At 49.2% G+C, this 23,978-nt stretch overlaps 1 protein-coding gene across 7 annotated transcripts in view; it reads left to right on the plus strand.

Moving 5' to 3' along the window:
• The first annotated feature begins 512 nt into the window (after positions 1-512).
• Positions 513-23,978, plus strand: part of ZFPM1 (zinc finger protein, FOG family member 1) — a 115,819-nt gene continuing 92,353 nt past the window's right edge. For 2 of the 7 annotated variants that reach the window (XM_037877736.2, XM_043526193.1), the window contains exon 1: positions 514-829. In XM_037877736.2, the coding sequence (XP_037733664.1) occupies positions 790-829 (40 nt within the window). In that variant the 5' untranslated portion in view covers positions 514-789. Of the gene's footprint in view, positions 830-5,134; positions 5,240-6,628; positions 6,746-19,135; positions 19,242-23,978 lie in introns of those variants that run through there. The other 5 variants (XM_037877735.2, XM_037877737.2, XM_037877732.2 and 2 more) reach the window with 5 other exon arrangements.

Below are 23,978 nucleotides of genomic sequence, written 5' to 3' on the forward strand. Positions count from 1 at the left end.
GGACAGGGAGAGAGGAGAGGGGTTATAACAAGATGGGGGGATTTATTTATTCTTTTGTGTACAGAAATAAAGAAACTCACTCAGCTGGTGCCAATTACTTCAGCCATCCCAGACTACCTCACCCTGGCTGTTAAACTCCCCTGTCATTGATGAGGGGGGAACACCCCGAAACTCCCCTCCCCAGCCCCCCAACATTCCCCTGCCGGGGGCTCCCGCGGCTTCCTAGCCTAGGAACCCAACCCGCTTTCTCGCAGGGCTCAGACTTGCCCTGCTCCGCCACCCCTCCGCCCGTTTCTCCCGGCTCCGCTCCGCTGGAGCATCCCCTCAGCTCCGGCCCCAGGACGCCCCCTTTGCCTCGCCCCAGAGCCCGCCCCCGCCGCGCCGCGCCGTGTCCGCCTCATCCGGTGGGCGCGGCCAGCGGGAGGGCGGCGGCCTATGGGCGGCCGCCGTTCCGAGCGGCCGGGGAAAGCCCCGCCCCGAATGGAACGTTCAGCGGGTTTGATACATTTCAGGTTCCATTGAGAAAAATCCGAGTCGGACCCTAGTGGCCGCCGGCGGGAGCCCGGGTCCCCCCCCTCCCCCGCCCTCCCAGCCCGCGGGACGGTGCCGCGCCACAAGCTGGGAGCCCGGGGCCCGTCTCCCCGCGCCGGGGCTCCGAACCCTCCCTCCCCAGCCCTGGGAGCGCCTGGCGGGCATGAGAGCCGGGTGCCTGCCGCCCTCCCGAGTTGCCATCGACCTGCCGCCGCCCGAGCAGCCGGAGCAGGGACCGGGCGCGCTGACTGCCGAGCAATGTCCAGGAGGAAACAGAGCAACCCCAGGCAGATCAAACGTGAGTGCCAAACTTTGCGCCCTCCCCTCCGCAGGGAGAGGGAGCCTGAGTCCCAGCGCCCTGCCCCCGCCCGCCCGCCCGGCTTGTGCCCCTGGGTCGCCCCTTCCCCTCCCGCCCAGTCACCAGCTGTTAGTGTCCCTGGGTCGCCCCTCCCCCCAGTCACCAGCTGTCAATACACCCGGATCCTTCCCAATCCCTGGGAAAGGGAATCCTAGTCCAGAGTCGGGCCCCCCCCCCGCCGCCACTCCTAGCACCAGCTGTTACTGCCCGTGGATCTCTCTTCCCACCGCTGGTCTGTTTCCCAGCTACAGTCAGTCCAGACTCTCTCCCTCCTACCCGGACAGTGCCCCTGATCCGCTTCCCTGGGCAAAGGGAGCCTGTCCTCCTCCTGCCCCGTGCAGAGCGGGTGGGGGCTGTGTTTGGGGTCGTTAAACCACGAGATTTCCAAGCCTCTGACAGGCGGAGCGCCTACAGCCCGGACAGTCAGGAGGCGAATTTAGGAGAGGCAGCTCCGGGGTGGCTGGTCCCTAGTGCGTCTCGCAGGCAGCTGCTCGGGTCTTGTGTTTGTCACTTTCCTCCCCTCCCCTGGTGCATTTTCTGGGCGTCCTGCGTTCTCCACATCACCTCTTGCCTCCCCTCCGTGGGTTCTGTTGGGGTGCTGCGGGGCTGGCTGCTTGCACAGGGACCTGTAATCTAATATCCACACAGGGCAGAGCTGGTGTGTGTGTGTGTGTGTGTGTGCGCGCGCGCGCGTGTGCTGGCACTGCACGGTCCAATTAGGCTGCTCAGGATTTCTGCATGTGGCTGCAGAAGTTTGTGTCCGGCTTGCCTATTTATTTTCTTTCAGTGCTCCCCCCCCCCCCCCTTCTCCTTCCCCTCTCTCTCCTTCCACAGAGATGTTTCAGCCTGATACAGCCTCCTCCGATCAGAGCTGAGATAAAGCTTTAACATATTCCATTCAGCAAGTCCCATCCTGATAAGATCGCTCTGTCGGGACGGTCTGAAATTGTGATCTTATCTATGTTTGACTCCCATCCATGGCATTAAAAAAGCCTCATCCAGGGGGACTTTTGAAAAACGTGATGCAAAGTGTTTGGAGATCTTTCAGTGGGATCATCTTATCGCAGATCTGCTCACTCTGCTGTGCATATTGCTTTTTAAAAACTCCTTTGCAGACCTTGTAACCAAAATGTGCCCTGGTTATTCCCCCCCCCCCCCCCCGTCCCTTTTATTGTGGGGAGCTCCTGTCCATCCCACCTCACTCTGCAAGCACACTAAGATTTGGGAGAACTGATAAAGTGTTGTGATAAAAGCCCGGTAGAGACTGCCATTGGATTACTTTGTTTTTCTGGCTCTGTCCAAGTTTCCCCTGGCTGATGCTAATGCCTCTGGATTATCATTCTTTCCGTGATCCCAATTGATCAACCAAGGAAAATCTGATTTCAGGTCTGGCAAAGATGAAAGAGATTATTGTTGCGTATTCTTGGGAAGTTCTGTAGACTGCTGGAACTCTTCCAGTGACTGGTTTAGCAACGTTTTTCTTTTCTCCTGATCTCAACTGGTGATAAAGCAGAGATGTTGGGGATAAAATTGGCCACCATGCGATAATAGTGCTTTATCTTGCTTTTGAAATAATTGCAATACTGCGTTGCATCTACCTGTTTGCCTGCCTGGGGTGATTCTGCTGATAAAGCTGAACCAGACCTTTACAGCTTGGGAAGTTAAAAATAGTTACTTTCAACTTCTGTCTGCCTTTTACAAAAAAGTTTCATCCAACTTCTGCTGCTTTCTTTTTGCAGTGTCATGGCAAACATTGCTGGTCAAGAAATATCACCTTCTTGGTGGCACTGAGCAAATGGCTGGGCTCCTATGTAACCGTCCCATCTTAATTAGCTGAAGTGACTATAGAAGCTGGTGGCAGCATCTCTGCATTGAACACTCAGCTGCTGAAATAACAATGCTGATCTTTTTCTTGATAAGTATTTCAGTGTGTGGGATCCGCACTCGTTTGTGACAGGAAGTGAGTGCCCTTCAGGTCTGCCAAGGCTCCACTGAGGAGGGTACATATTAATAGCACGCAAATTTGTCCTCCAGCATAGATCTGTTGCCAGACTTTATTTTAAACTTTCCATCCAGTTTGTCTGCATGAGTTGTTAGGTCTCGGTGAACCACTGTTGTGCATTTGTTCTCAGCTCCTTCCTTGTCACCTCTGCAAGACGTACTCTGCTTAATGAAGGAGTAAAAGGTGATCTTGAGATGGATTGTGATGTTTGCCAGGATGGGCAGCATTCTGAATGCATTAGCTGTACTGAAGGCTGCTCTATCTCCTTCCTCTTCTGCTTTCTTCAGAGATATGAAGAAATGATAAAGTGGGAGGCTGATCTCAGGCTGATGGTGATGGCCAAAACTGATTAAAAGCTGAAAGCTTGGAACCCTTCCTGTATGTGTCAACATGAAAACAGTCATTAGAGATATATAGTGCTGTGAGAGCGGCTTTCTGCTGTCTGTACTGCACTCTCCTGAGAAGGGAAAAGTGGGCATGAATCAGGGGTCTGGTAACTATACTCCTATAATGTACAAACGGGACCTGTTTCCATAAAGTCTATACTTACATCGTCTCAGCTGAAGCATTAAAACCTCCCCAGATTCTTATCTGCTTATTTTATTTTTCTTCTGTGCTTCTCTGTTCTGCTTTTTTCAGCTTGATGTGAAATGCAGATAGCTCAGAAGGGAGATCTCGGGGAGCGCATGTGATTGCCAAAAGTGATAAGACAAAGATCAGATGCTGGACTATATTTAACCAACTGTTGTTTTTTTTTTAATGCTGAATGCTTTTTAATTTAACAAGCTCCTTAAATCCTAAAATGCAAACAACTGGGCCCTGGGCCTGCCAGTCCAGAGTTGACAGGAAGGGCCAAAATACTACAACCCCTTGGCTTGCAGCAGAACGTTTTGGGAAGGGCGAGCTAGTGGCATGCACCCTGTGAAGCATCAGTTAGAATTGCTCTACAAGGGGCATTAGAGAAAGGTGCTAGCAATGTCTGCTTTCGTTATTCCCCATGGTAGTTTTGGCCTGGCTTATGCTTAGCCTTTTTTAATGCCTTAACTCCACATGTCATCTGATTGTAACTAGGCACTGATGGTCGTTCAGATAGTGGATGACAATGCCCGGTGCATTATATATTTAATTTGATAGAGAATCCTTCTGTTGAGTGCTGCTTGAGTTGCTGGCCCTCTGTGCCTGTCACTGCTCGATTTTGGGGTGGGTGGCAACAGATCAGGTAATTAATCTGATTCCATTAGTGATGAAGGCTGTATTTGTCTCCCTCCCCCGCCATCAGTATTTATCAAAGGCTATGAAAATACAGCAAGCTCAGATGCAGCTGCCTGCTCGCTCTTTTCTGTGTGTCTTTTGTTCTGCTGTTAGATAGATGTGAATGGCTGATAAGAAGCAGGGAGCTGATCTCAAGCCTAGATAGCCTGTTACATTTATTAACTTCAAACATGGGAGTGTGGGCACATGTATAAAATGAGTGAACCTTTTGGCAGCTGCATGTTCATGTAGTTACAGTTCTGGCTTTTGAGATGAGGGAAATTGATAAACAAGGAGATTGATCTCATGTTGCTGATGTGGCTGTGTGTGTCTTTTTATTATATATAATTTTTTACATTAACTTGAAGTGAAAATTCTCACAGTCGTTGCATGGGCCTGCCTGTTTTTTCCCTTTCTGGGTTTGCTCTCAGCTACGGTAGATCTGAATTCCTGATAAGTTCTGGGGCCTGATCTCCATACTGATAAAGATTGCCAAGTGAGATAAGGGCTTCTTATCTCTACCAACCAGACTGGAGCAGGATTCGCTACAATAACAAACACTGAAAAGAGAAGGCGAAAGGGCTCCAACAATTTGTTCCATTGCAAATATGATTAAGGCAGGCCTTTTAATTATCTGATTGGAGTGGGGGAGGGAGGGCGGCCTGCATTTACACTTATTTTTTTCCACACAAGCACTCCATAAAATAAGTTTAATTTAGAAGATTTCTCTTTGGTGTCTTTTATAAGTTACAGATGTTGCATGAGTTTGAAGAAGGCTGACTTACTTTTTCTTTTTGATCACTATCTCCTAGGCTGCTACGTGTAGCTAAAATGTTAAAAGGGAAAAAAATAGAGCACAATCATATATATTTTTGTGGATATTCTTTAATTGCTAATAGATGGTGCCAGATAGCAAGTGTGCTCTACATTGTTTAGACTGAGCCTGTTCTGGGCTGAGTGTTTTGTGTGTGTGTTTCATTTGTTTGGCCTAGATATCTTTATAATTCATGAGCCTGATTCTGCAGACCCTTACGCAAGTAAGGAACGATGCAAGTAGCTCTACTGACTTCAGTGGGATACGAATAAGAGCTCGACCGGTGAGTAAAGCTTGTGGAATTGGGCCCCGATCAGAACTCTATTAGTGGTGGAAAGTGGTGTGATCTGGTGGGGTTTTTTTATTTGATGGGGCAGCATTGGTGTACGGAGAATAAGGGCCTTCTTTACTCAGAAGGGTCCCTGTGGCCTCAGACAAGTTACCCTGCTGAAGTGGGTATGATTACTGGAACAGGAGTGGGCTCTTACACACAATAGCCTTGACAGTAGTCCTTCACTTGCATGGGGAAAGATTTCTCATAGACTATTAAGGATTACTCCTGTGAGCAAGGTTTTATAGGATTGGGCCTTCCCCAATAAACACATTCACATGTATTATAGCTAGTTCTGGAAAATGGAAGCGAACTGCTTGTAATGGTCACAGTAGCCAGACTGGAGTCTAATTTTAGTTCCACTGCTTTAACCCCATGGCTTTTGATCCTCCCGCCCGCCTCTCTTACTCTGTCTGTTTGTTTTCTGACTGAGCTAGTGTGTTCAGTAATATGCAAGTGGCTAATGCCCCCAGTTCTTGTGCTTCTCTGACGCTTTGACACTTCTAAGCCATTCTGGTAGCCCCAATTAGCAAGGCATTGTGTGACTAATGCAGGGGACACCTGGGTTCTTTCCCCCACTCTGCCCCGGTTCGCTGTATGATCTTGGGTAAATTGCTTTTCCTCTGTGCCTCGTTTTCCCCTGTTTACAAATGGGGCAAATCAAACCCAATCGCCCTGGCGGCTTTTGTGAGGCTTACTGAATGCTTGCAAAGCATTCTGGGACCCTCTGCTGGGTATTATGTAAGTAGCATTACTTTGTTTACAGTGTGTAACTGAGTGTAAAGGCTAAAAATGGCCACTGGCGTAAATGAAAACTGTCCTCCGTGAATTCTTTGATTACTCTTAGGTAATGGAAGCCCCCCTCCCATCTTGTTTTCTTTGTCTCCCCATCAAATAACTCTGGGCCAGGACTTCAGTTGGTGTGAATCAGCATCACACCGCTGAAGTCAATGACGCTGAGCTGATCTATACCAGCTGAGGCGTGTGCAGGAGGTGCTAGGGCCCTTGTCTGTGAAACAGCAATACTCTGCCCTCTCCTGTAACTCCTCTTCTCCAGGGACCTTGAGGCTTTGTTTGTGCCACTTGCTTCATGGCTGCCGGGGGAGGTGAGTAGGCCGTGGTGTGATGTGTGACCTGGAACACCGCAAGTCAGAGGCACCATTGCTAACAGAACCCAGGCGCCTTGCCGTTGCCACGAGACCTCCATGCCATGCTGTGCCTGTAATCCCTGCCTTCCCTTGAGATTGCGCACCCGTCCCTGCCAGTCTGTCCAAAATGCAGCCATGAAAACGTTCTCCTAAGCCTGGCAGTCCCGCAATCGCTGCCTCCCTTTCTCTGCAGCGTCGAAGTTCACTCTTCGCCCTCCTCCCTCAGACCCATCTGAACCCCTCTGTTGTTCCATCGCTCTGAGCTGCCTCTGCTTCCCGGTGATGCCAGCCCCATGGACTGCTCCCACAGGTGGGTCTCCCCCTTCTTTCATGCCGGCCCCGCCCCCCGTGTGTCAATCCCTTTTGTGCCCCTGCAGGAAGTGACCCAATAGCCGGTGGGGAGGGATTTTCCAGAGGCGCTCAGCGCTGGCCTCGCTCGGCTCCTCGTGTGGGTAAAACCCCGGCTGGCTGCAGTGGGAGCGGCATGAGGCGATGCGCGCTCCTGGAAAATCCCACCCCTGCTGGCTTCGAGTAAAGACAACGCACATGACAGAACCTCTTGTCTTGCCTGCGCCTGAACGGGGAACTCCATAGCTCCCATTGCTGTTCCTCTTGCCCGCCAGTCGTCCCCCTGTGCCTGCAACTTGGGCTGTTCGTGTACAGAGCAGAGGCTGCCTCTGTAATGCGGCCTGTAGCACCCTCCATCTAATCGCTCTTCTCTCCACATGCAACTTGGTGCCTCTCAGTGCAGATCGTCCCTTCACCGTCTCCCCCCCGGGCCTTGTTGCCGCCTGGGGAAGAGGGTGGTAAAAAGAGGTTTAAAGGGGAGGAAGGCCTGGACCGGATCGCCATGTCCTTGACTACACAACTAACCTGCCATTTCTGTGGCAGCAAGACGGTCCCAGTGCCGTTGATGGCACCTGTCAGACCCCTGAACGCTACGACCCATCTGCCCCGGAAAAGAATCGTCCTTGTGAAAACCATCGGTGGCTATTTCCTGCCGATGAATCTGTTACACCTCATTCTTTTCTCACCCTGTCTCCAGGCGGTACCCTCTGCCTGCATGCCCCCTCCATCCTAGAGTACCAAGTGCCAGCACATGCTCTTCTCTCAAATTCCCCCCCCTCGTGTCTTCCGCAGGAACTCGCCACCCTTGGTAACCTGCCGTTGCCCATTTGTGATAATAAAAGGCATGAGGGAGGGTGGCCATGTGGTTAAGCTAGTGGACTGGGACTTGAGGGGTCTGGATTCAAATTCCCTGTTCTGCCACAGATTCCTTGTGTGATGTTGAGCAAATCTTTAGTCTCCCTGCACATCCCTTCTCCATCTATAATAGGGGGGATGCTAATCCAGCCTTCGATTGCAAACTCTCCAGAGCAAGGACTGTGTATGTGCGTATGTATACCCATAGTGTCCAGCATCAGCGGGCTTTGATTTCTCTTTGAACCCTTTAGGTGCTGTAAAACAAACCCACCAATGACAGGGAGCATTTCCCGCCACGTTTCTTGGAGTGTTTTATGTTCATCTGCCCAGATTATCTACTCCTCTAGCCAGGTGGTATCTTTCCATCTCCGACAGCTCGTGTGCTGCAGATCACACTGATCCATCAGAACATGTCCCCCTAGTCTCCTTGCTGGGTTGCTCCACCTCCACGTTTTATGAATGGATTTTTTTCTAGGGCTCTCAAGCGATTACAAAAATTTTAAATAATAATAGAATACCATTTGTTTAAATATTTTTTTTGTTTTCCACATTTTCAAATATATGGATTTCAGTTACAACATGGAATACAAGGTGTACAGTGCTCACTCTATATTTATTTTTATTACAAATATTTGCACTGTAAAAAACAAAAGAAATTGTATTTTTCAATTCACCTAATACAAGTACTGTAGTGCAATCTTTTTATCATGAAAGTTGAACTTACAAATGTAGAATTTTGTACAAAAAATGACGGCATTCAAAAATAAAACAATGTAAAACTTTAGAGCCTGCAAGTCCACTCAGTCCTACTTCTTGTTCAGCCAATCGCTCAGACAAACAAATTTGTTTACATTTGCAGGAAATAATGCTGCCCGCTTCTTGTTCACAAGGTCACCTGAAAGTGAGAACAGGTGTTATCATGGCACTGTTGTAGCTGATGTCGCAAGATATTTACATGCCAGTTGCATTAAAGATTCATATGGCCCTTCAACCACCATTCCAGGGTACATGCGTCCATGCTGATGACGGGTTCTGCTTGATAACAATCCAAAGCAGAGATGACTGACGCATGTTCATTTTTATTATCTGAGTCAAATGCCACCAGCAGAAGGTTGATTTTCTTTTTTGGTGGTTTGGGTTCTGGAGTTTCTGCATCGGAGTGTTGCTCTTTTAAGGCTTCTGAAAGCATGCTCCATACCTCGTCCCTCTCAGATTTTGGAAGGCGTTTCAGATTCTTAAACCTTGGGTTGGCTGCTGTAGCTATCTTTAGAAATCTCATATTGGTACCACCTTTGTGTTTTGTCAAATCTGCAGCGAAAGTGTTCTTAAAATGAACAACGTGCTGGGTCATCATCCGAGACTGCTATAACATGAAATACATGGCAGAATGTGGGTAAAACAGACCAGGGGACATATAATTCTCCCCCAAGGAGTTCAGTCACAAATTTAGTTAACACATTAATTTTTAACTAGCGTCATCAGCATGGAAGCATGTCCTCTGGAATGGTGGCCAAAGCATGAAGGTGCATACGAATATTTAGCATATCTGGCACGTAAATAAATACCTTGTAATGCTGGCTACAAAAGTCCCATGCAAATGCCTGTTCTCACTTTCTGGTGACATAAATAAGAAGAGGGCAGCATTTTCTCCTGTAAATCGGCTGAACGTGAAGTAGGACTGAGTGGACTTGTGGGCTCTAAAGTTTTATTGTTTTGTTTTTGAGTGCAGTTATGTAACCCAAAATGTACATTTGTAAGTTACACTTTCATGATAAAGAGATGACACTAGAATATTTGTATGAGGTGAATCGAAAAATACTTCTTCTTTTATCATTTTTACAGTGCAAATATTTATCATCAAAAATAATATAAACTGAGCACTGTACACTTTTTATTCTGTGTTGTAACTGAAATCCGTATATTTGAAAATGTAGAAAAACATCCAAAAATATTTAATAAATTTCAATTGGTATTCTATTGTTTAACTGTGCGATTGAAACTGCCATTAATCGTGGTTAATTTTCATGTGTTAATCAAGTGATTAACTGCGATTAATCGACAGCCCTAATTTTTTCCCATTGGCACCAATGCAAGTTCGCAGCCTGTGTTGGGCCTTTTGGTTTTACGCACTGCCCCGCTCATGGTGCTCGGCACGGCCTGTCCGGGATGTCTCTGTCTGAAGAGGAAATATTCTCCTCCGCTTGAACAAATTAATAAAATTGGCAATGGCTTAGTTCGGCCTAAGAAGCCACTAGAGTAACTCGGGAGCATTGCAGACCAGGTGTTGGACTCTCCTCCTCTCTTAACTTCACCGTTATATCAGTGATGTGCCTCTATTATGCCCATCCGGTCTTTACTTAGTTACACTGAAACGGGAAGAAAGTGACTGCAATTGGGCACAGCCCATTTCTTCATGCAGGGTTTTGGCCGTGCGGTGCCGGTGGCAGAACCTGTTTTATGGAATGCCAAAGCACGTGTCCTTTTTTGTTCCGTGGCAGGAGCTCTGCAGGGACGATACAGGAGAGGTGGCATTTCATATAATTTGGCGAGTTAGAGCAGCAGATCTGGCATTTGGCGGCTTCCAGGGCCCATTGGGAGGACGTCTGAACTCCCCTGATGATCACCAGAGGGGTTCTCAAACTATACTCTAACTCCGCCCTACTGCACTGTGCAGCCTTCCACCTCCAGGCCGGCGGAAGGAGGCCTCTCATTCTCTCACCTGCCCCCTATATCTTTCACGTCCCATAAAGAATTTCTCACTTACTTGTCTTGCATCTAAAGCAGGGGGCCTAAGTGGTGCGACACTGTTAGCAGCTTGCTGGGAGACCGAGAGCTGCGGTGGACTTGCACCTACAAACACACCCGGTGGGGCTTTCCCTCTTAAACCAAATGCCCACAGTCGTAATAGTTGCTTGTCGTTTTCTCCCTTGAGAGATCAAGAGAAATCCCTTGTCATTGAGCTCACCAGCCATTGGCAAGGAGCAATAGTCGGCTTGTGCTCTGGGCGGTTAGACCCCTTAGTCGTGGCAGACGGCCCTCGGGATGAACTAGAGGGCCGCTGCGGGCCAAAATTAAAGGTTCTGTTGCCCCAGATCCAAAGCCCATTGGCATTGCTGGATGAGGCCTTGGTGATATTTCCCCCCAGGACGTTGCAGTCCTGATTATGCAGAGAAGGTAACTTGATGATACAGGCTATCCTTGCTCTCTGCAAAGAGGGCATGAATGGATTAATTCTCCTAACACCCCTGTGAGGTCAGGAATTATAATCCCCATTTGGCACATAGGGACTTGCCCCGTTCCATGAAGGCAGTTACTTGCAGAGCTGGGAACAGACCAGAGCTCCCCAGCCTGATGCCTGAGTGCACAGAAGCTAGGCTTGACAAAAATCGAAGCACTAAAATAAGCAAGGGACGAGGGAAATCTGATCCAATTCAGACTGCGTCCGTGCAGGTGGCAGGCAGCCTCTGTTTCGCAGAGCCCCAGCAGCTTGTGTATGTGATCCCTGATTGCAAACAAGAACACCATTTAATCACAACTTTGTTTTCTGATTAAATGAACCTTCTGGAGTGGGAGGGGCTCGCAGATAGTCTGGAAGGATAAAACTTCCAGAACCTCAAAAATGGGACTAAATTGGCTAACAAACCTCACTGGAAGAATCAGACTGCTCCTTTTTCTACGTGTTGAATGAGGCACTGTTGGGTCAATTTTGGCTTAAAACGTAAGCTTTTTTTAAGCTACAAAATGAAATATAAACATTATCTACCTGTTGAAAATTTAGGCCCCTTTTAGGCATCATGAATTGGGTACACGAAGTGACTCGTCGCTTCTGAAAACCTTCGTCCTTGGGAAGCTTTGTTTAAAGCTTTTCTACCATGTATGAGAGCCAAATATTACAGCCTGGGGGCTAGTGCCTCAGACTTTGAAACTGAAATTGACTCAAAACTGATGAGTCTGTCTGAATTGTCTATGAGAGGAGAACTGAAAAAGGAAGCAAACAGCATAGATAATGAAAAACAGCAATTTAATGGGGAAACAACATTAGTAGGGAAACTTTGTTGGTTCTCTTCACTTGCCTGATTTAAAACCAAATCAAACTGTTGTCCTTCCCCTGCCCCCACCCCCGCTGCCGCCTTTAAAAAAAAAAAGAAAACTGTAAAATTTATTGTTTCTTGGAGCTGTTTTCCAAGGGCTTTCCTCTGTGTTGAGGTGTTTTTAGTTAACCAGGCTGCGTGGGAGACCTTGACTCCGAAACCAGTGTTGCCAACTCTCATGATATTTGGTGTGTCATCTTGAAGCCCCAGCTCCTGGAATCCTGTGATCATACAAGCCTCGTAGCTTTCGCTTACAAGTTTCTCACCCTTGTGGTGGTGGAGGAAAACTTGAAAATGTGCCCTGGGTGTAACCTGAAGACTCCAAAACCAAGAGGCAATTAAAAAAGACCCCCACGTTTATCATTGTTTTAAAAACAAATGTACTGTACTTATGGTTTTTGAACACTGGAGACTGACAAGAGAGACCTCCTGATTTATATTTCTCTTGAGTTCAAGTGTTTCCGTGGTAATGAAGTTCCGCCTTTGGCTCACTGCAGCAGTAAAGACTCCTCGTTGTTCCTGTAGCAACATGTTTTTTTGGACGGGATGAAATGCTGAAAGGAATGTAACTGTTGACCTTGGGCTGGAATAGGGTTAAGGAGTGTATATGTGAGTCACTTCAGATAACAGCCTTCCCCTGCTTTTTTTTCCTCCAAAATAATTCGTTATCTCCTCGCTCTCACATCAACATATTTCTGTGGCATCTCCCATTCGCCAGTGCATAAAGGAAATGTTTCTCTCATTTGTTAATCTGATACGTTATTTTTTTAATCTTGCATGGCCAGTCCATCGATTGTTTTTTTTTTTTTTAATTAAAAAGAAATGGGTCATCATTCCCCCCCCCCCCCCCCCCCAAGTGAGAATTGCTTTGAGTTATGAATCAAAATTCCTGTAACAAACTGGCTAACGGGTACACGTAGCACTGCCTGTGACTGGCTGGAATGAGAGCTGGGTCATATACCCCGTACTGCGAATAGAGGTTTTCCTTCACCTTGTGTGGCATGGGAATGTGTTACTGGAGCAAAAAATTCAGAGCTCTGTCCCCACAGCGGTGACGTTGTTGAGGGTAGCAACAGCCACCAAGATTTATTTATTTATTTATTTATTATTATTAATTGATTATAACCATGGATTTGCTGAGACCGCAAGTTGCGGGGAACCTGGCTACAGAGAAACCCTGTCAGCAGGCAGCTTCCTGGATCATCTTGACGCCTTGTGGCATGTGCGCTACCTTTTAGTGGGGAGGTGGGCGGTTAATTCTAAATAAGGGCAGCTTTTCTGCACTGTTTTGGATCTTCAGATCTCTCTTCAGCCAGCTTCTTGCGGTGCACGTTCGGTTCTGATGGCTGGCCAGTGGGCCTGTGTGCCATGGATTTGGTCTTGGTTCAGTTCCCAGTGAGCAAGTTCCTCTCGTAATTCTGCCAACCGCAGCTGAAGCTGCTAACAAGGGGCCCAGTTCAACATCAAGTGGGGGATGTAGGATTGGATGAGTCTCGGGGGCTGAACTCCCCCCTCATCCCAGAGGAGGTCAAAGTTGAGACATGCCGTTGGGGCCTGGAGGAAGGAAGCTCCTGCCCATGCTGTACTTGTCTAATGGGTAAACAGAGCAGGATTGTAAATCTGGCATCTTTCACCGACACAGAGACCTTAAATTTTCACTCGGGAGGAGAGGTGTTGATGGGGGCCAGTGCAAGCATCCGGGTGGAGTGGTGGCCTGGCACGCACACGCAGTGTTGTCACTCGTGGGTGCTGTTTTGGTGAGTGTACAATCACAAATGGCATGCAGGGATTCCCAGCGAAATCTCCAGCTCATGGCTTGGATGTTTCCCATGCAGGGTGCAATTTTGAGTCACCATTTGAGCCAAGAAGGCCTCTGGTGATGTGTGCACCTGGAATGAATTCACACTTCTCTCTCTTTCTTTCTGTCCCACCCCTTTACAAATGTTTGTGGAAGTCAGTTTTCATAGGAACCTCTGAGGAAGTCAGGCCCGCCAGTGCTTACACCTGTCCTGTCCTTCTCTTACCCTAGTCTCACTTCTCTCTGTCCCAGGTTCCCAACCTGACTGCTTCCCTCCCTGCCAAGGGCCAGTGAGAACAGCCACGCATTTGGTGACCTCTCCCATCCTTCCGTCCCTTATTCTTTTCTCTTTCAGCGGCAGTTCCCTTCTACTCTTCAGGCTGTAACTCTGCTCTGCTTTATGGCAGCCCTGCTCCATCCTGTTAGGTGCCGTGCAAACACGCAGCACCAAAGTGGTCCCTGCCCCGCGGTCTAACGCTGGTCAACAGATCTTGGGCTCTGATGTCAGCCAGGGCTCAGGAGGGCTGTCAAATTGTAGCCCCGTTAGAAAGAAGCTTCCCGTTGCTCTCCTGCCTGTGTGACGCTGCCACATGCCGAGGGCCTGCCACTTGGTTAGGCACCTCTGCTCAAGCTGGCTTGCATGAGTTATTAGCTGTCTGACCAGGGTGGACTTCAGATGGAGTCTTTCAGATCTCTCCTTCCAGAAACCAAACCCACACAATCGTGTCTTGCTCACCCGGGCTTGGCTTCCTTGCCCAGTTTACATGGTCTGGTCTGCCTGTAGCCTTTCAACCTGCTCCTCTTTAATTCTGCTTTTGAATTGATTCATCTGCCTTTTTCTTCCCTCCCTCCAGCTCCCCCCTCCCCCCCCCCCCCCAGCTCCCTCCCCCGCTTTTAAAATGTGGAGTTCAGCCGCTTACTCACTTTTCTGTCTCCCAGCTGAGGCCTCTCATGCAGGTTTCAGCTCCTATGATAATGCGGAAAGTTGAACTGGCCCCATTACTGCGTTGAGATGGTTGAATTGATAACAGCTTGATAATGGTGGAGATAGCCCACACTCAGTAGCCAATAGCTCTCCCTCTTCTCCCATTAACATTCCCCACCACGGATCGGCTGGGAGCTGCCTATCTGCTCTCCATTTCCACTCCTCCACTAGATAAGAATGGAAATACTGACTTCATAGCTCACTGATTAAAGTGTCTGGATTTCTTGATAATACACAGATAAATTATGTTTTTCAAAAAGAAGGTAGGGAAGGGAGTGCGAGGGGAGGGGAGGGAAAACCGTTCAGTCCATTTTTATTTTTTCTCTTTCTCACTGTGCCCCATGGTTTCTGCTGTGGAAAGCTCCAGCCCTTCCGGAATAGGGGTTTTTCCTGCTAGAATGCATCCCGCCCATCAAAGATTTGCATTTGTGTTTAGATTCCGATGCCATTTGAACACTGGTGCTGTGAAGGGAGGGGAAAGCGGATACTAGTTGGCACCTTTTATTGAGGGGAAAGACGAGCTCTAGATGCCAGTTTCGCGTGGGTGAGATGGGAAGCCAGGGGCTGATCGTTCTCAAACTGTACAAGGGAACCATTCATACCCCAGGCTCTGTTTGCCACGCAGCCCAGGCAGGACGCTCTGTGTATATTAAATTGTAACTTGAATATGCCTTAGCTATGGCACCTGGGGTCAGGAGCCACTTAAAACCAAGCAACGCACTAAATGCTGGTGGACAGCACAAATAATTCCCTCTGCCCTGACACCACAACTCCCGTTCAGAAGCCTCCCAAGTAGTGACCCATGCTAGGACGAACGTGGGCGCAGGAGGAGGTGCCTACGGTCAAGATCCGAACCTCAGCGTTAACCCCATTGTCAGCTGTAATGTTTTGGGCCGTTGCTGCTGTATATTTTTTATACTGTAAGGGCATTGTCAGTCGGTCAGTAACCTGACCCTGGTGGCCTGCTTGTGTAAGCAACGCTGCGTGAATAGTGACTATGCAATGTGCGTGTAATATAGATCTTCCGCAGCCCCTGCTGGGTGTGCATGACTCTGGTGAATCTAGGCCATTTCCAGCAGGGATTTGTCAAGCCAGAGCTTTGAAGATTTCAAAGCTTTCTGATTCTCTCCTCCGCCCCAATTTCAATGTAGTCTCTGACCCATCAAGATTCCCCATCAGGGGGGTTTGCCTTTGTAAAGAGATTTTCTTTTTCGTGCACATGGTGTGGGGTGGGGGGAGCGGAAAGAGGAGCTGTCAAGCAGGGAGAATCTCATGAGAAGAATAAGTTGATTTGCCAGCTAAATCCCTGCCCCTTTACCCAGTGGCAATCAAACCTACTTCTGTAGCCATCAAGCTTTCATCCTGGGATCTGGTGGCAGAAAGCGCTTCCCCCAACTTGCTGCTAAGCTGTGCCATCCCCTTCTCCTTCCAAGGGTGGAAGGGAACTTCCCCGCAGGGAACGAGCATAGGATTCACAGGGAGTCCTTGTCTATGGCTGGCTCTGGGGCTTCCCAGTAGGATCTTCCTCTGTGCCATGTTTAAGATGTGCCCAGCAGTGCTACTGGACAGGAAGTGGAAAGCACAGGATCCAAGTGAAATATCCGAACTGGAATTTGTCTAGAATGCTGGAGCTACCACTACGGGGTGGCAGAGGGTTAGGAATTGTCATGGCCAGTGATAACTGGTTGGAAAGCCTGTGTTTTAGGTGTCATCCGAAATCAGACCCACCAGTAGATGCAGAAGGGGACTGCACGTGCAGAGGCGTTGGTGGCCCAGGGACAGGACACCTGAGTGGAAGCTGTTGTTTCACTATGACCTTGGGAAAATCCCTTAACCCCTCGGTGTCTATCTGAATAGGGATAAGCCTTACAGACCTCTTGCAAAGCACGTTGCAGTCAGCAGATGAAGCATTACGTGAGTATAAAAAACACCCACGTGGACTCAGGAGATAGAGTGACCCATTCTGAAACTCCATCAGTACTTCCTGCTGTACCTTGGGCTTTCCTTCAGGGTTTCCCATGTAGGTCTGCATCAAGCCAACCCTGCCTAGTTTCTAAGGTCTGTTGGAATCACAGCTCATGGTTCTGTGGCTGCAGGTCATAACACTGATGCAAAGGTGCTTGGTGGAGAACTGAACTGGAATGGGCAAATTTAGGTTTAAAAACCCCATTCCTGTACTGATAGCTTTTTAACTTGCTGCCTATTCCCAAGTCACAGCATTGTCTAGTGGTTAGAGCTGAGAGACAGGTCAGGAGGTCTTGATCCTAGCACTGCTTTTGACGCTGACGCCCTGTGTGATCTTGGGCAGCGTGCTACTCCGCCTCAGTTTCCTGATTTGTAAATGCGGCTAACAATTAATACCGGCCTCCTGGAAGGGTTGAGGCTTAGTCTGTTAGTGGCTGTCCAAGGCTCTGAGACTTTCACATGAAAGTAGGTTTACAGATGCCAAGTATTAATATGATATCAATGCCTCTCTTACCCCCTTTGTTATGAAGTGACTGGCTGTCCTGTTGTTTACTTGTCGTAGAGTAGTGCTAGAGACCCTGGCTGAGATCAGGGCCCTGAGAGATGCCTAGTGAGAGACCATCCCTGCCTCAAAGGGCTTAGGCCATGTCTACGCTACAAAACTGAGTCGGCCTAACTTACATCAGCACACAGCCGCTGCAGTGGTTACATTGCTTGAGCGCGTCTACACTTTGCTCGTTGTGTCGGCGGTGTGTGTCCTCACCAGGAGCGCTTGTATCAATTGTACTCTTAGCGTGGGGCATTGTGGGAAGGCTCCTCAAAGCCAGTAACAGCTGACGTAAGCAATGCCGCATCTCTACTGATGCTACATTGACCGTGACTCTACGCCACTCGTGGAGGGGGCGTTATTAAGTCGGTGTAGCGGGACAGTGACGTTGGTGCGAGTGACGTTTAAGTGTAGGCTCTTTTTTTCATAGATAGGTTGACGTAAGCTACCTTGTGTTGACTGAACTATGTAGTATTGACCAGGCCGTAGTCTGAACAGGCCAAGTGTAGGAGACGAAACAGGTAGAGCGAGATGAAGGGATTTGCCCAGGATCACATGGCAGATCTGTGGCAGAGGTGGGATTAGAACGCATTTGTCCTGAGTCGCACTCCAGTCCAAGCACTGGACCCCGCTGCCCCTCCTTTCAAGTGCTCTGTGTCCCACTGAAGGAAAGCTTTTCCTTTCCAGCCTTGAGGACGATGCAGTCTGATCCCAACAAAAGCCGCTGCAGGAAAAATACTCTGTTTCCCCCGAGGGAGTATTATCTCAGCAAGTGTATTCGGAGCTTGACTGATTTGTTAATGCCATCAGGGTTTGTATTGTTTGCATCACACCACCCTACAGTGGCATCTGCCACAGCAGTGTATATGTTCTGAACAGGGCCCGACCAAATTCACGGTCCATTTTGGTCAATTTCATGGTCATAGGATTTTTAAAATTGTAAATTTCCCGGTTTCAGATATTGAAATCTGAAGTTTCATGATATTGAAACCATGGGGGTCCTGACCGATGTGGGGGAGGGGGGATTGCAAGGCTATTGTATGGGGGGGCTGGGGTATTGCCACCCTTACTTTTGCACGGCTGCTGGCCGCAGCGCTGGGTGGCCGGAGAGCAGCGGCTGCTGGACGGGGGCCCAGCTCTGAAGGCAGAGCCGCCACCACCAGCAGCGCAGACGTGAGGCTGGCATGGTCTGGGGTGGGTTGTCACTTTCGGGGCAAGGGGACAGGGCCAGCCTTACAGGTGAGCAATCACCCAGGATGCCGCGATCACCCCGTATACACCCAGCCAGCCCAACGCTCCTTTAGCCCCCAAGTGTTGGGCTTGGAGCCGGAGAGGGCAGGGCTGGGAGAACCCCAGCCAAGGGCTCCTATTGTTCACCGAGCTCCGTGCTCCCGTCTCCAGCAACCTCTGCCAGCTGCGGCAGCGCAGCCGTAAAGGTGGCAATACCAGACCGTGCCAGCCTCACGTCTGTGCTGCGGCTGGCGGCCGCGCTGCTTTCAGAGCTGGGCTCTTGGCCAGCAGCCACTGCTCTCCGGCCGCCCAGCTCCGAAGGCAGCGCGGCCGCCAGCCGCAGCGCAGAAGTAAGTGTGGCAGTCCTAATTACTCGTTCCTGCCTATTTGGCATTTTCTTAGAAAAATTTGTTGGATAATGACCAGAATTAAAATGGAAGCTCTTAAAAAAATGTATACGCAGAGCTTAATTTATCATGAACTTTCCTTATCTTGCAACCGAATTTATTTCCAAGTGTCTTTGCTGTGTCCATGACAGCATAGTCATTTTCCACCCACAATATCCAGATTTCACGGGGAGACCAGATTTCACGATCCGTGATGCTTTTTTCAAGACTGAATTTGGTAGGGCCCTAGTTATCCACTTCCCAGCAGGGAGCACTGCTTACAGATATATGGATGTGGCAGGTCAACCCCAGATTTACCTCCCCTTTCTGCTCACGCCTGTCTGTAAAAAATCTCTGATCAAACCTGTTCCATCTTCACTTTCACACTGAAGTCCCAATAGCTTGCCGCTGGGGAGCCACCCTTCGCTAACTGCTCTATGCAGCCTGCCTGAAGCTGGCAACCCTGCGATGCCTAACCAAGAAATCTGTTTCCAGCTTTCACACAGAGGTCACGAACAACAGTGTGCTTGGAACGCCGAGTGCCAAGAGCAGATGCCCGTGGTAACCCAGGTGAAGGTCTGGACTCTGTTTTGAGCCAAAGGTGGGGCTGGATATCTATCAATTGTAACCTTTCATTTTCCTCGCTAACGTTCCCTCCGCACCTCTGAGCGGTGATCCTGGTTTTTAGTTTGTACCGCCACTGTTGACTGCATTCACTGCACTGTCAGGAGCCAAGCTCACCATCTCTCTTAGGTACTTGCCTGGCACCAATCCCTGTAGGGTCTGAGCGGCTTACCATCTTTACTGCATTTATCCTCACTGCACCCCTATGAGGCTGGGCAGTGCTGTGATCCCCATTGTACGTATGTGGGAACTGACCCCACAGAGAGACTAAGTGACTTACCCATGGTCCCAGGAGAAGTCTGTAGCAGAGCAGGGAATTGAAACCTGGCCTCCCAAGTCCTAGGCTTGTGGATTATCCTTTCTTCACACTGCCAAAATGTCCTAGAGCGGCTTCTTCCTTTGGCCTGTAGCTGAGTCTGGGGCAAGTTAAGGCAGCAAGTGGGGCACAGAGTCTGCGAACAGCTGCTTTTATGCAGAGCTGAGAGGTAGGTGAGTGAGCTTGAAGGGACTCTGGGTTCTGCACAACATAGTCTGCTAAATTCTGTGGTGCATAAAAACGCATGGCTTGGGTCTGGATCCTCTTTTATCTGACTCATATTCCACTCTGCTTCCCCTGAAGTTTCTGGGGATCCCACCCTGCCTGCACTTACTACAGATTGTAATGGTAGTTACCTGGACTTCCTGGTGGCTTGTTCCTTGAATTTTGTGGTAGCTACTGCAAGTAGTTCCGTTGACTTCACGATAGCAAGCACTGTTTCAGTCTGCCGGGCCGGAGCTGCTCATCACTTACAATGCCACATTTTTAGAGTAGTGATGAGACATGCTGTCATCACTGGCCAACCGATAATAAAAATAAAGACCCAAACTTTCTTGAACTTGGTTGCCGAAAGTTAGGCTCTTAAACCCATAATTGGGCACCTAGAATTGGGTCTCCCCCCGATCCCCCAGTGCAGAATGTACAAATCCTCAAAAAGCCAATAGGGCACATGCTCAGTACCGTTTGAAAATCAAGTCACTCTTAGGTTCTTAAATCTATATTTAGGCCACCTGCTTTTTGGTGTGAATGTGGAGAGGGAGCCTCTGGCTTCCAGACTTTCAGCTTCTTGCACTGGGAAGGTATCGACTGAAAATCTAAGTTTGCTTCATCTAAATATAAAACTAAAGAGCAAACAGTATAAAGTTCATTTTTAATGTGCTGCCCCATTCCGGTTGGGCTGTTTTCTTTTTTTCTTCTTTTTTTTTTTAAAGGAACTGTGATAAAAAGCAGCGATAAAGCCAGGACTGTTTTGTGTAGGAGTTGGTATCTGCGTTATCTATCTCCCTCTTTCACTCTCTGAGCAGATCTGTTGTTTTTTACTCTTATCTCGCTCCACCAAAATGCCAAGACCCAAAAAAAAAAAAAAAAAAAAGGCGGGCACACAAACTCCAGTGCCTCGATAGTTCATGGACCTGGTGATATAATGTTACAATTTTAATTTAAGGGTAGGTTTTATTTTCATTTTGCAAACGAAGTGAAAATGCAACAAGGCAGAGGTGCTGTACTCCCCAGAGCTCACCTCTCTTGCCATTCTCCCCTTCTTTCGTCACATCATAATCTGGGGTGATCTGAGCGGCTAGAGAGAGAGGCCTTGTTGTGTGCTTCGCTCTCTTTGCCCGGGGGTTGAAGCAGTGATTGCTGCCTCTGGCTGCACTAATTGGCTTCGGTGGAAGGTGAAAGCTGCTGCCACTTAAACTTGCAAGATCATTCCGTGCTTGTACCTAGGACTCTGCCCGTGCACAAAACTCCTGCAGCAAGCGTGGTACCTTGTGCTGCGCTCCGTAGCTCATGAGCAAAGCAAGACTGGGCCAGAACTCCCGGGTGCTGTAGGAAGTGGTGGCAGTGACTCACGAGGGGGCACCTTCCCTTTGGGTCAGCCCTGTCCCGGTGTGGGCTTACAGGGCAGGCTGTATTGCTGGAGGTGTGATCCTTAGGGTGAGCGTTAAAGGAGGGGCCATGACGTTCAGCTACCCTGTGGCGCTTTCTGTGAGGTGAGATAAGGTGTGTTTACGTCAGCATCCCACCTGTTCAACAGCTGCCACGTGCCCACCCAGAGGTGGCCGCATTTCAGCAATTATTTTTGCTGTTCGTAGCTCTGTCACAGCACCTTTAAGGCTCCCCTGACATTTGTAAAATGCTCTGAGGTCCTTTGGCCTAGCAGGGCCTAGTGTTTTACTGTTATGTTAACGCCTGTGACACTTTCGCTGGAAATAAGACCTTTTGAAAGAGCCTAGGAATTTCCCCCTGAGCGTTTCTGCGACGTTGTAAGCAAGAAGACAGCATTATGTAAATGAACTTGTCAGCTGCATGCTGATTGGCTGAGTTACCTGTGACATCACAACACCACCTCCACAGAGAACTGTTTCCTCTGTTTCTCTCCCTTTCTTGCTTTGCTCCCAGCATGTGCCACCGGCAGCCTCCGGGCTGAGCTGGAGGGAAAGAAGAGGGGGGCTCCTGCTTCCCTGCTCAGGATCGGTTTCCTGATCAGTGTGACTGGTTGCTTTAAATTCTTTACAAAATGAAGTTGCTGGGGAATCCTGGGTGTCCCAAACTTTGACTTGGCCCAGTTGACTTCTGCTGCTGCATCTGTTCCCAGGCTCTTTCTGGAAGTGACTGACTGATCTGGGGCCTGTTTCTTAGCTTCCCACTCCGAGTCCAGGGTGGGAGAGGCACCCAGACTCCCGCGGGGGGGAGGTGAGGGGGTGTGTGTGTCTGGCTTTGGAGTGGAAACCAGACAAGATGTTTGGTTTCCTATAAGTGTGTTTGATTCCTGGGTGGTTATTTTATTTGTATTCCAGTAGTGCCTAGACGTCCCCATCTGAGCTGAAGGCCTCATTGTGCTGGGTGCGGTACAGTCACAACCCTGAAACGCTGGTCACGACCCTGGAGTCCCAGCTGGCAACGCCGTTGTAATTGTGTGTGTGTCGTTCTTGGCGTGCTCTGTGCCAAGGCGTCGTCAGAATGCAACAGCTGTCCCGACTTATCTAAAACCTGTTTATAACCCGACTGAACGGAAACAGGTGCTGGCTACTATGTGGACACACACGTGTCTAGTTAGTGCCTGTGTATTTACCAAAGCAACTAAACTGAATAAGCCAGTCCTAAAGCCAAGTGGCTAGACACAAACCTACACTAGATCAGGTTAAACTGGTGCCAGGTTGCTTGTCCACCAGGCCTTGTGGTAAAGTGTTGCCCTTCCCCAGAGACTTGTGGTGGGGGAGAAGGCGATGGAGAAATGGGTTCCTGTGCCCCCCAGTGGCTGAGGGGGTGGGAATCATTTTGCACTCCCACTACTTCATGCCGGGGCCATGTGTGTTGCTCCAGCTGTGCCTTCCAAGCGAGGCTGTTGCCCACCGTGGTATCTAGATGAATACGTAACGCTGTATTTGGATACCTGCAGTCTATGGCAGGATCCTGCCTTGCTTTGCTTGGAAATCATTCTGGCTGTCGAATATTCGACTAGAACCCAGCCCCTCTTTGGCCCGAGGTTTCGGGTATCCTGGGAGACTCTGCGAAGCTGGGACCCATTGGGCATCGCTTGGCCATTCTGACTAGAAAGACTCAAGTAGCTCCTCCAGATATTGGAAGGCCTTGAGCTTTAGATTTCTGTAACACAGACCTGACAAACAGCTCTGTGTAAGCTTAAAAGCTTCTCTTTCTCACCAACTGAAGTTGGTCCAGTAAAAGGTATCACCTCGCCCACCTTGCCCCTCTAATATCCTGGGTCCAACGCAGCTACCATGACACTGCAACTATCTTTGGAGTAGTAATTTGTCCTAGATTAGCCAGACGGTCCTCCAATTTGACCTAAGACCTCAATATCCCCTGGTGTTGATGATCTCCTTGTGGGTAACAGGCTGGCACAAGGATCTAATGTCTTTATGGACTGGCTATTTCTCTCCAGTGATGAGGTGCCCTAAGGAAACTCTGGGCAGAACTCTTCTTTCTAGGCCTGATTTGATTTTTTTTTCTTTATTTAGAATCTTAGTGATATATTCCCCAAGGGCCGGTGTAGCTGGGTCCTCCCCTCCCACCCCACCCTAGCCTGCCCCTTTCCTTCTGTCTGAGCAAGACCCTACTGCCTTTGAAGGGAAAGTGGCAGGCACAGTTAGTAGTGCACCTGGGATGCGCCTCACTCATCAGCATCCAGTGTCTGGTCCCCCAAAGTTTGACCAGGAGGACGCATGACCTGCGTCCAGGTAAAGGACTCTCGAACCGACTAACCGGTTACCTAGGTGGCTCTCCTTGCTTCCCAGGCAGGGCCGGTGTCCGTCTCACATGCAGGAGCATTGGGAATATACAGGTGGTGGATCCTGACGACTCCTCCGTGAGCGGCGCAGGCCACGGGCAGTCGTTGGGCAGGCGCTCCTTGGCCATGACCTTTCTCCTGGACGTCTTTGCTCCAGCCTGGTGCGGCTTTGCAAAAGCGTTTTTGGAACAGGGCTCCCCTGGTGGGGACTTGCCAAAGCTTGGGTATGTGTCTTGGGCTGAAGGGGCTATTAGTTGGGCCTCAGCCTAGTAGCAATGGTGGGGAATGTGTAGGGGCGTCCAGAGTCTGAGACAGCGAGAGGCGAGCGGAAGTAGCTTCCCCTTTTGAAAAGCAACAGCTCAAATTCCAGAATAAGCTCAACCAAGTGGCCCTCACTCTGATTCTGAGGGAGGGTGTGTGTCAGCAGA

Source organism: Chelonia mydas, chromosome 12, assembly GCF_015237465.2.
Source record: "Chelonia mydas isolate rCheMyd1 chromosome 12, rCheMyd1.pri.v2, whole genome shotgun sequence".
In the NCBI taxonomy this organism is placed as follows: domain Eukaryota; kingdom Metazoa; phylum Chordata; order Testudines; family Cheloniidae; genus Chelonia; species Chelonia mydas.